This window comes from Xenopus laevis, chromosome 5L (genome assembly GCF_017654675.1).
Source record: "Xenopus laevis strain J_2021 chromosome 5L, Xenopus_laevis_v10.1, whole genome shotgun sequence".
Classification (NCBI taxonomy): domain Eukaryota; kingdom Metazoa; phylum Chordata; class Amphibia; order Anura; family Pipidae; genus Xenopus; species Xenopus laevis.
The window spans coordinates 49330413-49345701 of NC_054379.1; the positions used below are offsets into that span (position 1 = coordinate 49330413).

The window sequence follows — 15289 nt, forward strand, 5'->3', positions numbered from 1 at the left end:
TTATTTATGTTTCAGCAAAACTAGTATGCTACATACTAAGCATGTTTCCTCAAACGGAAGTTAAGGAGCACTACAACCAGTCTCCTGATTTATTAACTTTTCATATCCGTACTCCCCTCTACGCCTATTCCTGTATTTATTTTAGGCTCCAGAAGCCTTGACATTATTATTTGGATACGTTTGTGTCATTTCAAGTTGGAACTGAATAATGACTGCAGACATTGTTAGCCGCTGTATAACCTTTTCAGCGTGCAATACTGTTTTACATTTGATTTGAAAAAAAAACCTGGTTGCTAGTGTGCAACCTTTCTCTTTTTAACATGTTTTATATTATGCTGTAAAATGAAAGAATAATTGAATTTCTGTTAAGTATATGGTTGTAATACTGCTTCCAACTGTCAGTATCTCTATTCTGTTCTTTTCCAATGGTTCAGTTCTGTTCCTCTGTATCTTTGACTTGGGACATACAGTAGATACTACCCTGCCCTCCTGGTGGTGTATTGTACATGTGCAAAGCTCTGGAATTACTGCTGCTGGAGAGCTGCAGTTGGGGGTTCTGGGTTATACAGCTAAACAGTGCCCACTATGGATCATTCATCATTGCACAGCATTTTCTGTGCAGTTAAGGTACTCCTTTTAGTTGCCTGTAATAAGCTGTAAAAAACTTTAAAATATATTTTGCATTTTACCTTTTTTGAGGCTCTTTATTTTTTCTCAGACACTGGTGTGTGCAGTATGCCCAATATCCCTGATTTACTTTTTCAGCTTCCTCTACAAGTTACCTCTAATGCCTTAATTCGGTGCCAAGTATAGAATTTACAATGTGCATACCCAAGGTGGGGGCTGGATGAAACAAAATGAAACTGAATGTGTCACATGGAAAACTACATTTGTGAAGGCTAAGAACATCTTAATGTGATGACAACTATCATTAATGACTTGTTTAAATATTATTTACATTGTTAAAGAAATGGGGTGCATTTCTAGCATTTTTATTTCTTCTGACATAAGATCAATCAGGGTACAGTACTTATGCAGGGATTGCAGGAGAGCATTGTACCTGACTTGACTGTACTTTAGGGGATACAGTAGTCTCATTATTTTGAAGAAAATAAACAGAAATTACTTTGGATGATTAGTTGGCCTTTAAAGGAGAACTAAATTCTAAAAATGAATAGGGCTAAAAATGCCATATTTTATATACTGAACTTATTGCACCAGCCTAAAGTCTCAGTTTCTTAATAGCAGCAATGATCCAGGACTTCAAACTTATCACAGGGGGTCACCATCTTGGAAAGTGTCTGCGACACTCACATGCTCAGTGGACAGCTGTTGAGAAGCTAAGCTTAGGGGTCGTTGCAAATTACCAAGCAAAAAACAAGGTTGTCGTGTAATATAAGCTGATACTACAGGGCTGATTATTAAATTATGATGCTAGTCACACTGGTTTCTGTGCTGCCATGTAGTAATTATCTGTATTAATTACTAATCAGCCTTGTATTGTGACATTTCTATTCTATGTGTACTGTATATTGTGAGTGGGTCCATAAGATCAGTAAGTGACAGCAGCACAGAGCATGTGCAGTGAATCAGCAGAAAAGAAGATGGGGAGCTGCTGGGGCATCTTTGGAGACAGATCTTTACTGATAAAGGGCTGTGGTTGGCTTGGGCTGGTACAGAAGTACAAAACATAATGTACAACATTTCTAACCTACTTCTTCAGTTAAGCTTTAGTTCTCCTTTAAGACAATACATCTAAATCTTCTTAAACTATAGTTATTGCAAGATGAATATACATTAAGTTATTTATGTCATATTAGAGTACAGACTAGTCCGTCAGCAATATACCCACAGGCATGGAAAGTAGCATATATGTTATGTTATTGGAAGGTGATTATACCACAAAGTGAGTTAACATTAAGGGTTTAACTTACAACAGATTTTTTCAGTGTCACCATCATGGTATTTCATTTTTATCAACTGGTCTCCATGGTAATGGCAAGCCATTGCACAATTGTTGTACATGTACACAACCACATATGCTTTTGCAAGTGAGTGAGGAAATGTTTGTGTAGGCAATTACAACACTCCGCATTTATCTACTTGAAACATCCATCAGTCTGCCTTGTTCCTTTCTTCATACCCGCAGATTAATGCTACCGTAATCTTAAAGGGGTTGTTGGTTTTTCCATTGAACTTTAATTATAAAGTGTGCACTTTTTGATGCTAAAGTGCATTTTTGGCAGCGCACTCCATCTTCTCCTCACCGGTGTAAAGACAGGTTATAGTGTATACATTACATTGGTCTAGTCACATATAGCAACCAATCAGCAGACAGAAATTACTGGACACCTGTTAAAAAGAACCATATTGTTTGCAATGGTTACTGCAAGTGGGCAAACGTTGTTACTTTATTCATAAGTGATACTTGTAAATACAGTGGTTTTATTTCATGCCTTCTCATTCAAACTGTTGTTAGGTTTAAGTTAATGTAGTTGTTCTCAGGAAAACAGAAAAACAAAATATTTATTTTATAAAACTATCCTACTTTATATATTTTCAGGCAAAAGTAAACAATGTGTTTTATTTGGACAATGCAGCTTTCTGAGATATTGTTTCATTTGCAAACTTTAGAGAATAATGCAACAATATGGCGGTCCCACTCCTATATATGCTCTGTGTTTGCAGTGTTTTGTAAAGATTGTCAATTGTAAAAACACTCCTTAAAGGGATTCTGTCATGATTTTTATGGTGTAGTTTCTGTTCCTAAACTACACAGTTTACACTGCAAATAATTCACTCTACCATATAAAAAGTAATTCCTAATCCAACAAGTGTATTATTTTACTTGTACTATTGGTGTGTAGGCAGCCATCTCAGGTCATTTTGCCTGGTCATGTGCTTTCAAAAAGAGCCGGTGCTGAATTATAAAACTGCTTTCTGACAGGCTATTGTTTCTCCTATTTGTGCTTATATTTGTTTTCTGTATTGTTTCTCCTACTCAATGTAACTGAAGGAGTTGCAGTGGGACATGGATTTTTACCACTAAGTGTTGTTCATATATCTACCAGGGAGCTGTTATCTGGTTACCTTCCCATTGCTCTGCTAATGGGCTGCTGGGGGGGGGGGTAATATCACTCCAACTTGCAGTGCAGAAGTAAAGAGTGACTGAAGTTTAGCCGAGCACAAGTTACATGACTGGGGGCACCTAGGAAACTGACAATATGTCTAGCCCCATGTCAGATTACATTTTGGAGTACAAAACCATGAGGGCAACTCTAGACACTTCCGCCTCTCCTTCACCGCACCAAGGGGGATTTACCGAATAGCAGGTATTGCTATAGCAGGTGTAGAAAATCTTCATGGGTAAAGTGAAACATTAACACAAATTAATTCAATTCAGCTTCTCAGCATTGCAATTTCATGTGTATGGATCTGCAAAAATATAAGTATTGCTGACACACTTTATAGATGTAAATATATAAATAGGTATTATTATGTGCCTTAACCAGTGAATGGTGTTAGCTGTAAAATGTTTGGACCCAAAAAGTTCCACTGACTATATGACATCTCACATTTATTATAAACCAGTGGCAATATCATTTAAAGTATCATACTGGTTTAAAATCTTAGCAGAATTGCAAAAGTGCTGTTATTGTTTGCCATTCATTTTTTTGCTATGTCTTCATATAGATTGATATCGATATTAGAGACGACGCCTGTGCCTAATCCCCCTCTCTAGACAACGCTGTGCTCTATTCTTATTTAATATTCTTGAATATTTCTCTGTATGGATTTCTGTAATTGATGGGCACTTTGGATATAAATTTAGAAAAAATGGCAGAAGCTTCTTATGACACATAGTCATTTATTTTGCAATCAATAAGCGTGGTGGATACTTTTACTTTTATTTTACAACCAGGCTCCGAAATCCCATATTACCATTACGGTTTTCACATGAGAATTATTGATGGCTGGCACTCATAAGTTTGGCTTTGTTTGTGGATATTTTGCTCAACACAACACTGAGTGCTTTGAACAATAATTGTCTCCCTGGCACAAGTGAGTCTATCCCACGCTGCCAGGCTTTATCAGCATTGCTAATGAGATTACAGGTTTTTGCTTTGATACCAGTGCAAGTCTCTTCTGAAACCTGTCTCTTTATCTCTTCAGATCGGTGAGAAGGACGGGACTCCAAAGAACGAATAAACCAGTGGAGGAATCGTGACCGGTCTGCTTTTGTTTGGGCGCCAGACAGCGGTGACTCAGCTATTATCTGTCATTAGGGAAAAGAAGGTCAATGATGCTACAGAGAGGAGAAGGTGATCATTTTTAACACATTCGGGTGGAAATTGGTGTGAAGATTCCATCGCTAAAGAAAATCAGAAGCAGGTACCATGGCCACATCTCGGATGGCAAGCAGATCCACAAGGGACATTGCTAATGTGATGCAAAGACTGCAGGGTAAGCAGTTCAGCTCATCCTTCTCATGTTTGTGGTGACTAAAACAAACCCCGCTAAAATGACAGCTAGCAAAACGAGTACCATGGAGTTTTACTCTGTAATCACATTTAATCATCAAATTGCGCAGAACAGCTTTTTATCTGCCTGCTGTTTACTTAATAGTATTCCAGACTGAATCCTATAATATTGCTGCATCTACAGAAAGTAATAAAGGGATAACTTTGATATGTATCCTTCCGTGAGCTTCTTCTCCCAGCATGATTTCAACTGTCTTCCTTATATTTCCTGTCTATCACAAATACTACCGTATGCTTAACTAATTTGGTGTTTATGAATAATCGAGTACTAATTCAGAAATGAAACTCTTTTATGTAAAACGGCTTCTTAGAGGTATGAAAACCCGACTTTGTTGATTGATTGCATAGGGCTGTCATGTGCAGTCTACTTTTTTTTATCATAAATATATATGTAAGGTTAATTTCTGTAGTTGCTAGGGCCACAAGGGTAATTTGGTCACATAAATTTGTCCCTGGGCGCAGGCCTGGACTGGGAGTCAAAATAGGCCCTGCCATTCCAAGTACACAGAGGCCCAAACAGCCCCCTTCCAGCCCAAATAGCCCCCTACCAGCCCACTATATGGTACCTTTCTATGGAACCATACAGCAGCCCCTCTGGCATTTGCCAGAACCCACAGATTGCCAGTCCGAGCCTGCCTGGGCCTCATTTACAAATGTTCTGGATGCAATTTTGTGCCCCTTGGTGCTCATTCACTAATCACCTCCCGGGGTTACTTGCCCTCTGCATGTGTCAGTGGTTCAGAGAGTGAGGATGGTGGGGGCAAGAATTCCTTTGGACCCTGCACACAAGTTAGGGTGAGGAAGAGGGGACACCTATCTGCATCCATCCTCCACTCATGAATATAGCCCTGCTGGCCCAGGCAATACTGCAAAGCCTTTGCACTCAATTCTCAAGCTTAAATACTTTTTCCCATAGTGCAAAGTGTATGTAATGGTGAAAAACACATGGCAGTTTGCTCTATTTTATGCACTTTGCGCCCTGATTTGCACATAGATACCTGTGTTTAGCTGCATTAGCGACTGGGGCAGAGAGGAGAGGCAATCCCCCTTCAATATCGCTGCTCCTTAGTTTGTCTAAAATATAAAAAAAAAACACGTTTTACATTTTCTTCAGCTTCTTCATGAATACATTTTGAAATGTAGCTGAGTTAGTGAGTGCAACTTTTCATTTGTTGCAGTTACAGCATAACAAGTATTGCTTTCATTTGAAACTGTTGCATGTAAGAAACATGATGTGAGAACATTCTCAATGAGTTTATTAACTCAGAATAGGACTCCATACTGTGGGCAGCCTAACTTAATAGCAATCAGTGATATTGTTCTAATTGTAAGGAGTAGGTGGTGTTCATGGTAACCTGCTCCATTGTTTATGGAACTTTACTTTTGGTCCATAAACCTAAATTCAAATAGTAGCAAACTTGGCTCTCAGAGGTACAACTTACTTGCGCCGGGCTCCCCAACCTCATGCGTGTGCTTGGAGACATGACCCATGGCAATGTTAATCCCCCTCTTCCGTTCCACAAGGGGCATATTTATAAAAAGGGGGACAGTTCATGACATATAGTCACATGTGAACGCTAAAAAAACCTTTTCAAGTGAGAATAGAGTTCTGAATTCTCTGCTGAACTGCCCTTTCACATCTTATAAAGATATGTTTTGCACATATATTCTTTAATGTTTTTTAAAGGGATGGTACACCTTTAAGTTAACTTTTAGTATGTTAAACAATGGCAAATTCAAGGCAACTTTTCAACTGGTCTTAATTTTTTCTTATTTATAGTGTTTTAATTATTTGCCTTCTTTTACTGTCTCTTCCCAGCTTTCAAATGGGGTTCACTGAGCCCATCTTAAAACAAATACTCAAATATATTTTTATGGCTTCTTTTTATTCCTCATCTTTCTATTCAGGTCCTCTTCTATTTACATTCCAGTCTCTTATTCAAACCAATGAATGATTGCTAGGGTAATTTGGACCATAGCAACCAGATGGCTGAAACAGCAAACGGGAGAGCTGCTGAATAAAAAGCAAAATAACTCAAAAACCCAAAATAATGAAAAATTAAAACCAATTGAAATTCGTCTCAGAATATTATTCTCTATATAATATAGGTATGGGATCCCATTACCCATAAACCCATTATCCAGAAAGCTCCAAATTATGGAAATGCTATCCCCTATAGACTCCATTTTATCCAAATAATGCAAATCTTTTAAAATTATTTTCTCTGTAAATGCAAATTTTTTAAAATTATTTTTCTCTGTAATAAAACAGTACCTTGTACTTGATCCAAACTATGATATAAATAATCTTTATTGGAAGCAAAACCAGCCTATTGGGTTTATTTAACGTTTACATGATTTTTTAGTAGACTTAAGGTATGAAGATCCAAATTACGGAAAGATTTGTTATCCGGAAAACCCCAGGTCCCAAGCATTCCTGATAACAGGTCCCATACCTGTATTTAAAGTTAACCTCAAAGGTGAACAACCCCTTCAACCTTGCAGCAGCCACAGTGCCTGCTGTCTATGTTGTTAGTCCTATTAACAGGGATTCTATATCCAAGCAGATGAATTATGATCTTTATTCCAAATCAACTATATGCTCCAGAGAGTCCAGACTCCTACAAGGAGCAGCACCTGTTCAGTTTTCATTTGTATGTTGTGACATACAAAGAGAAGATGATACAGGAAGATTCCGAAAATGTAATTGCAGATTGTCAATTTTATATTTTATTTGCAGATAGGTTTGTTTAAAAGATATCTAATGTTTAAAATATCCGTGTATATTACTTGTGGCAAGTTTAACATACTGCAAATGCCCCTGCCCAGGGCATCACAGGGGATTCTTGGGAAATCGATCAATTCTGGTGGCGTGATATCTGAGAAAAAATCACCTTGGCTAATTTCCATTTTTATGAAAGATGTGTATAAGTCCCCGCCAAATGAATACTGACTTGCCTCGCTGGAGAGTGCCCAACATGTATATAGCCCTTAGCTCATTTAAAAGTCAGTATTATGCTTGTATTATGGATAGAGGCAGTTGAAAAGATACCTTGTGACAGCCATTGACAGTACCGGGCCAAAAGTTAAAACTCACAGTGCAAATTTCCGCCTTCATGTCTGTCTTTGTTGCGATGGCTGCATGTTCATTTTTGTATATATTTATTTTTCTATTCTATGCATTGATTGAGCCTGTAGCCTTTATTGCATATGTGTTACATTTTAGATTCATGTTTTGCTTTGTCCAACATAAGATTTTGTGCATGAACACACTTTGAAACACAGCGTTGCATTATAAATGAGGAGCCAATCTGCAATGCAGACGCCTACAGTAAATACAAGGCTGAACTCACAGTCTATGTTTGAATATTAAGTTTATCTATAACAGAATGTAGCTTGACTGCTGAAAGTCGAGTATATTCAGGCAAATTGTTGCATTGATCAAAGCAGAAAACACCTCGAAAAATGTGCAAATCAATCAACTTGTCTAGCAGTCAGGAGCATTTTAATAAATATTATACAGTTTATACTATTGGGTATCTGTAAGGTATGTGGAGCTTTGATGGTGTCTCTTAAACCCTGAGCAGTAGCAAGCAAACATTTAAAGGCAAAATGCACCTTATTTATTAAAAGACTACGATATCCTACATAATTGTCCTTACTACCTATGCTGCAGTAGATGTATGGTATCTCTATCCGTACAGGCTATAAGAAAACCTTGTTGTCCTTGCAGTAATGCTTAAAGGTTTCTTGTAAGGATAAATAATACAGAAGTGGGCCTGTGGGTGTGATAAGGAAGCTTGTAGGCAGTCTACCAGAGATACAAGCCAAGGCTTGGCAAAATACAGCAAAAGTAAATTAAGCTCTTTTAGGGTAAGTATAACATCTTCCGGCAAAGAGCTTTACCCCTGCCAGGGCTGAAACTAGGGGTATGCAGAAGAGGCACCTGCCAAGCAACTATAGGGGGTGCTGGGCAGGTACCTGTTAAACCTGCCTACCCCCTAGTCCGCTCCCATCTGCCACTCTCTCCCCACTCCTCTGTCACTCCCCCTCTGTTACTCTCCCCTCTGCCACGGTGCATGCGCTCATGCGTGTGCACAGGCGGGTGGTAGTGTAGTGACTGGCCTGGTTGCCTAGGGTGCCTGTTGGCTTGGCTGGTCCTGACCCCTGCTGAACAACCAGCAACCAGGCTCCTGAGAACAGCCCTTATTTCTCATACTGGACCGCCTACTGAGAAAAGCCCTTATCTCCAATGCTGGACCTCCTAAAGGTGGCTATAGACGGGTCGATAAAAGCTGCCGACAGCAGCTTATTGGTCGTGTATGTAGCTCTCTGTCGGGCTTCCCAGATCGATATCTGGTCGAAAGATGTCTATCGGGCAGAACTAAAAATCCAGTCGGATTGTATTCTGTGCATTACCGTGGGCATATCTGGGAGAGATCCGCTTGTTTGGCAACATTGCCAAATGAGTGGATCTCTCTATGTGTGACCAGCTTAAGTCAGAGGTTTGCAACTGGGTTGATGGCTGGGATGCTTGGCTTCACTGTCATTGGAAGCTTGCAATTTTAGTTTGGGGCGATGCACCCAGGCCACTCGTCTACTTTGGTGAGTGTGGCTTTTTGTAAACCTTTATGCATTGTATGAAGAGTTTGCAAACCCAGGAGCGTGGGACCTGGGGTATATACACCCAGGTCATCGGCTAAAAAGGGTAAGCAAGTTAATGGCTATTAGTTGATTCTAAAAAATACTAAATAATATGTAAAATTATAATAGTGGGATTGTGTTATCCCACAGAAAGTTTATTTAAACATGCTAATGCCTTATAAGAATTATAGGTTGAGATTGAGCTTATTCTTATAGTTGAACGAAATAATATGGGGGAGCTGCGCTGTGCCCAGTGTGACAGAGAGGAAGGAAGCATGGAGAATACAGCTTAAGAAACATAAATATACATTTAACTCTTAAAGGAGAAGTAAAGCCAATTATAGACAATAGGGCTCCTGCTTTAACCTCCACAACAGCCAGGCACTGTTCCCCCATATCAGACCTCCTAAGGCAAAATGACCCTGAGCACGAACATGCACACTGAAATGCAAGACCAGATTGCCTTTAAATGTGTAAAATCCTGTTCCACGATCAGCAACAAGGACCAGAAATAAAGCCGTCAAACTTGGCAGCTTCCAAACATGGGGACTTGCAACATTGCAGCACAGCTCTGCCCTAGGAAGTCTGGTATAGGGTAGCAAGGTTATTCCCAGGAGACTGGTTGCTGCAGCTAGGCAGGAAGATCTGTGCTGGTGTATTTTAGTTTAGTCAAGTGCTAGACATATTGCCATCTATTACAGAATTGCTCTTGCAAAGTTGTTCTGTAACCTTTCTGTAATGTGAGGTGGCTTTACAAACTAATGTTCAGTGCTAAAAGTGCAGAGTCAGTGCATGTGACACAACTGATTGTGTATTTGTGTAACCAAGCAAGCTAGCCAGGGGCAGGGCAGAGTTATCAAAGGGGATGGTAAGACAAAATTCTTTCTGAATTGTTAATATCACTGTATACAAGCAGTTCCCTAGGAGCTAACCGAAGCATTGATACCATTAAGGTTTATAAATGTCAGGACACTACAAATTGATATTGCCAGTGACCAATATATATTTTATGCACAGAAGCGACCCTCAAAATACTGTTAAGTGAAAATATTTCTCTCTGCACTGATTTACATGTATAGAACATTTCCATGTGTAATGGTTATAATAGTTTCTGGTAAATAGCAAGTTGTGTTTACGTACAGATTACAAGTCCATACGTTGAAAAGAGTGTTGTTTGCTGTTATAACATAGTGTTTGTCCCTTAACAATTGGAACATTCTTTAAGCTGTCTTGAATATTTATTGTAACACGGCTTTTTAAAGGGAGATCTAAAAAACTTCAGCCACTTAATGATTTTAAAAGCTTGACACTGCTGTACCATTGTCCACGTTCAGTAACAACAGTTGTGACTCCGAGTTCTTTAGTGATGCCAGAAAGCAATCTGGTGCTAGAGGTGTCACTGGCATTGCATGTACAGGTATGGGACCTGTTATCCAGAATGCTCGGGACTTGGGGTTTTCCAGATAAGGGGTATTTCCTTAATTTAGATCTTCATACCTTAAGTCTACTAAAAATCATTTAAAATCAACAGAACACATTTATCAACATTCGAATTTCAAATTCATGTTCTTTTTTTTTAATTCGCATAAATTAGATTTTACTCGAAATTCTAATATTCGATTATTTATTACAATAATCAAATATCTTAAACTCGCGCAAATTTTAGAGTCGAAAACTCGAATTCGAAATGATTATACAGCAATTCGGCAGGTTTTAGGTGGCGAATAGTCGAATTTGAATTCTTCAGGGGCCAGAGTCCCCTGAAATCACATTTTAATTTTTTTTAAAAAACTCGATTCGAGTTTATTCCCTAGTCGAATTTGACAGTATTGACCATAATAAAATTGAAAATGCAAATTCGAATTTTCAATTCGACCCTTAATAAATCTGCCCCTGAGTAAGCCCGATTGTTTTCCTATCAATAAGGATTAATTATATTTTAGTTGGGATCAAGTAGAATGTACTGTTTGGTTATTACAGAGAAAAAGGAAATATGTTTGAAATGTTTTAATTATTTGATTGAAATGGAGTCTATGGGAGAGAACCTCCCCTTATTTTTGGAGCTTTCTGGATAACGGGTTTCCAGATAATGGATCCTTCACCTATGTACATATTGTTGGTCTGGCTAATTTCATTATTATTGCCTAACAATGCTTTGACAACATCAGGACCAAATCAGCCAATGTATATGGTAGCCTATTAAATATACATCCTTGCAAGAGGGCTTGTTTTGCTTCATTATTGTTCCCCTTTAAGAAGTGCTTTATGTCCCATTTATTATCTTTAGAGTATATGTGTACTGTATATTCCTTGTGATGTTACTAATAGAACAGGTAGTGGAAACTCTTTCAGAGATCAGCAGTGGCTATAACTGTCTTGTAGGAACAGTGCTTCACAGTTCTTCACTGTTGCATGTGCCCTGATCACATTTATTTACTTCTGCAGTGCTGATCTTATTGGCTACTGGTCAGCGATTTAGGGTCAGGTGATGTTTTTAATACTGAATCTTTTGGCATAATGGCTCTGAACTAAGGAAGAGATCCATGCATACATAGATGACCCTGAATCATGAATTTAACCCTCTGAGCAGGGGTGTAACTACTGAGGAAGCAGACCCTGGGGCTGCAGGGGGCACAGGAGGTATAGGGGGCTCCATGAGGCCCTAATTAATGATTCAATTTAAAATGCAATTTCAAAATATATTGGTAATACAGTACAACTTCGGGATATGTTAGGAGCCCTAAAATGAATTTGCTGTGGGGCCCTGAACATCTAGTTACGCCACTGCCCCTGAGCTGCCACTTGGAGATGCTCTTTCAAATATCAATATGAAGTCTTGAAAACAGAAAGAAAGAAAAATCATGTAAATTGCAGAAGTGCCAGATGCCGTTTAGCACATTTGTTTTGTGTGAATGTGTCTAATACTTCAGATACATCAGAGATGTGGCATTGTTAGCTTTCCCATACAATAAAATATAGACTTAGAGACACATAAATACGCCCATCAGTTCAGCAATTTAAGGATACTACAAGGTTTATTCTAGTACAGACTAAACTTTATGTTATTATAACTGTGAATATAGTGTTCTTGTATATAAATTGTTTTATTTTAATAATAACAGTGAGCTTGTGCTCTGGTTCCTGTATATAATTTATTGTATTTGATAATATTGAACGACGACGTGGTCCTTATAATATAGGATTATATGAAACAGGGTTGACACTTGAGTAAGTGCCCATTTGCCACAAAACACATTAGGCTATGGACACACAGGCCATGTTTTCAGCCTGCCTAATTTGGCTGATCTCAGGCTGTGTGTGACCGCACACAGGCTGATCGTATTCAAAACAATGGAGCAGGGGCACTGAGCAGAGCTGCTTCTCTCATCCTGCATAATTACTCAGGCTGAAAACAGCTGTTGATCAGCCTGTGTGTCCATAGCCTTAGGCTATAAATGTCCTAATAAATACATTTTATTACTACCTTGCTACTGCATTTATTAATTGTGGTTCTCCTAACTTAGAGTTAGGGAAACTGACATAGATGGCATGATACTACTCTTCTCTCCATAGTTACTGTTGCTGTTGCCTGAGATTGTTCATTGCAGAGTTCCTGTAATGTAGTGCTACAGTGCAAGAATACTGAATGCTTTGGTTAATAAATAACCTAATAAATAGCAATATATTACTACCATTTCCTAAACAGGTTTTCCTAAGGCAGCAACGTGATTCAAGTCATCAACCCAAACCCACAAGTACCACTTCCATTATATCATATCTTCATCCTTTAATCCCTGTGCACTGGGTAGCAATAGGAATAATGAACCCCAGGGGTAGTTCACATTACAAACCTATTTGCTTTTTAACTGTTACCCCACGGATACTGATATTTCTCAGTTAAATATTTGATTTGTTTATTGTTTTTCTGCAATGTTTGTTTTATAAAGCAAATTGTTTCATTTACCGGTAACCCCTTTAATGTTTCCTAGAACCAGTTCAGTAAGTTACACCCTAAACTTTCTTACATATTATAACTTGGTACTAATAAAAAAAACAATTTAAGAGACATGAAAACAAAAATGATTGTGAAAGTGAACTTCTCCTTTCGCCCCCCTTAGGGAGGTGTATTTCCTGACTGGGTTGTGGGCTAGTGCTTCTTAGACACCCCCTTAATGTCAATATCTTCTAAAGGGAGATTTGTTACCTCCAGTCTAACCAAAGGAAATGGGTGGACACCCACAATAAATACACTTGTGGGTTATTTATCAAAGTCCGACTTTATCTCAATATTTTGTGCTACAAACTCCGATCAAATCCGCTCGTTTTTTTTTATGCTTACTTATTAAATTTTCCTTAAAATTTGCGTTGCAGGGAAAAAATCCGATTTTCACAAATTTTTCAGATTTTCTCATCTGATTTTCACTATTTTTTCTTAATTTTCACCTGAAAACTCAGAAAACTTAGGGGTATTGCCCGAAACCCAGCGCACATCAAAAAATCGTTGACTTATATGCAACCTCGACAGGTCAGAGATGGCGGATTTTCAGATAAAAACTTTTCCATCCTCGGGGTTTGATACATTCAGAAAAAATCAGATTTTATATAAAAAAAAATCATGAACTTTTTCATGATATTTGCATTCCGAGTTTAGTAAATAACCCCCTTGGTGTATATGCAGCATGCGTGCCCGTGTAAATGTGTCTTTTTCGAATAACATTTGCTGGTGAGTTTGTAATGCAAATAAAGTATTTCCATTGTGCAGGAATTATTTTTTTAAACTTGTGGGGCTAACTAGTCATGCCTGACAAAAACTGTATTCAGTCTCCATCAGAGGCATGTGGTCAGCATGGAAATCTCATAGTAATGAGTACCACCAGAAAAAGTCTGCTTTCTTCTTGAAGCCTAAGTGTAAACTGTCAGGCTTCACAATTAGGCTTTAAATTGCTTTCTGCTTAAAAGGGGAAGCTAGAAAATAGTCTTCAATATGGTATATTACTTACTTCCCTTTGTAAGCTGTAAACCAATATTTTGTTCTCATGCCCTTATCTTATATATAGAGTATTCTCTTACTGACATTACATTTAACTTGCTTTCACATGCTTGATAATTCGATTCCTGCCTCTTTTATCCTAGTGATGAATACAAGCAGGTCTTTGACAAGGGGCCTGTTGAAACACGTTTGTTTATTAAGCCTGGTTTGTGTACCATTTTGACTGATTAAACAACACATTTTTTATTCCTGGTTTGTTGGAAGCAACACAAAGAATTTCAGGAAGAATTCTTGCAATGTTTGAGCAGTTACTGCATTTTAATCTGCTCTTCAAAGGGAAGTAGTAGCACCTAACAGCAGGCATTTCTATAACTATTACAGAGGGGTGAGAACAGAGACTGCAGACTCAACATCTCATGGGGCCCAAGAAAATAGAGAGGGGCCACTAGGGGTCATGATTGCAATTTCAGTTCAGTATATTACTTTAAGGACCAAGAGGGATGTTTTTCTTACACTCGTTGCACAGAAAAACAGGATTAGAACAAACCGTGTCACATTAAGTCTCAGACCCATCTTTTATTTTCTCTAACTCGTTTCTTGAAAAATGGATTAATATTTACCCACAAGGGACAAGGTGAAAGGGGTTGCATCCCCCCTTATCCAGTTCCATATAATGCTGATTAGTAGCTTGGTTGCTTAAAGGGGTTGTTCACCTTTAAATTAACTTTTAGGATGATGCAGCGAGTGATATTCTGAGACAATTTGCAATTGGTTTTCGTTTATTTTTTTATTTGTGGTTTTTGAGTCATTTAGCCTTTTATTCAGCAGTTCTCCAGTTTACAATTTTAGCAATCTGGTTGCTAGGATGCAAATTCATTCTAGCAATCATGCATTGATGTGAATAAGAGACTGGAATATGAATAGAAGATGGTCTGAATAGAAAGATGAGTAACAAAAAGTAGCAGTAACAATACATTTGTAACCTTAAAGAGCATTTGATGTTTAAATGGGGTCAGTGACCCCCATTTGAAAGCTGGAGAGAGTCAGAAGATAAAGGCAATTCATTCAAAAACTATAAAAAATAAATAACGAAGACCAATTGAAAAGTTGTTTA

General features: G+C 38.2%; 1 protein-coding gene across 1 annotated transcript in view; it reads left to right on the forward strand.

Annotated features, from left to right (window-relative positions):
- The window catches only part of syne1.L (spectrin repeat containing, nuclear envelope 1 L homeolog), a 285490-nt gene that overhangs the window by 11909 nt on the left and 258292 nt on the right, over window positions 1-15289 (forward strand). The window contains exon 2 of the mRNA XM_018263031.2: window positions 4174-4464. Coding sequence (XP_018118520.1) covers window positions 4398-4464 — 67 coding nt within the window. The 5' untranslated portion in view covers window positions 4174-4397. The remainder of the gene's footprint in view (window positions 1-4173; window positions 4465-15289) is intronic.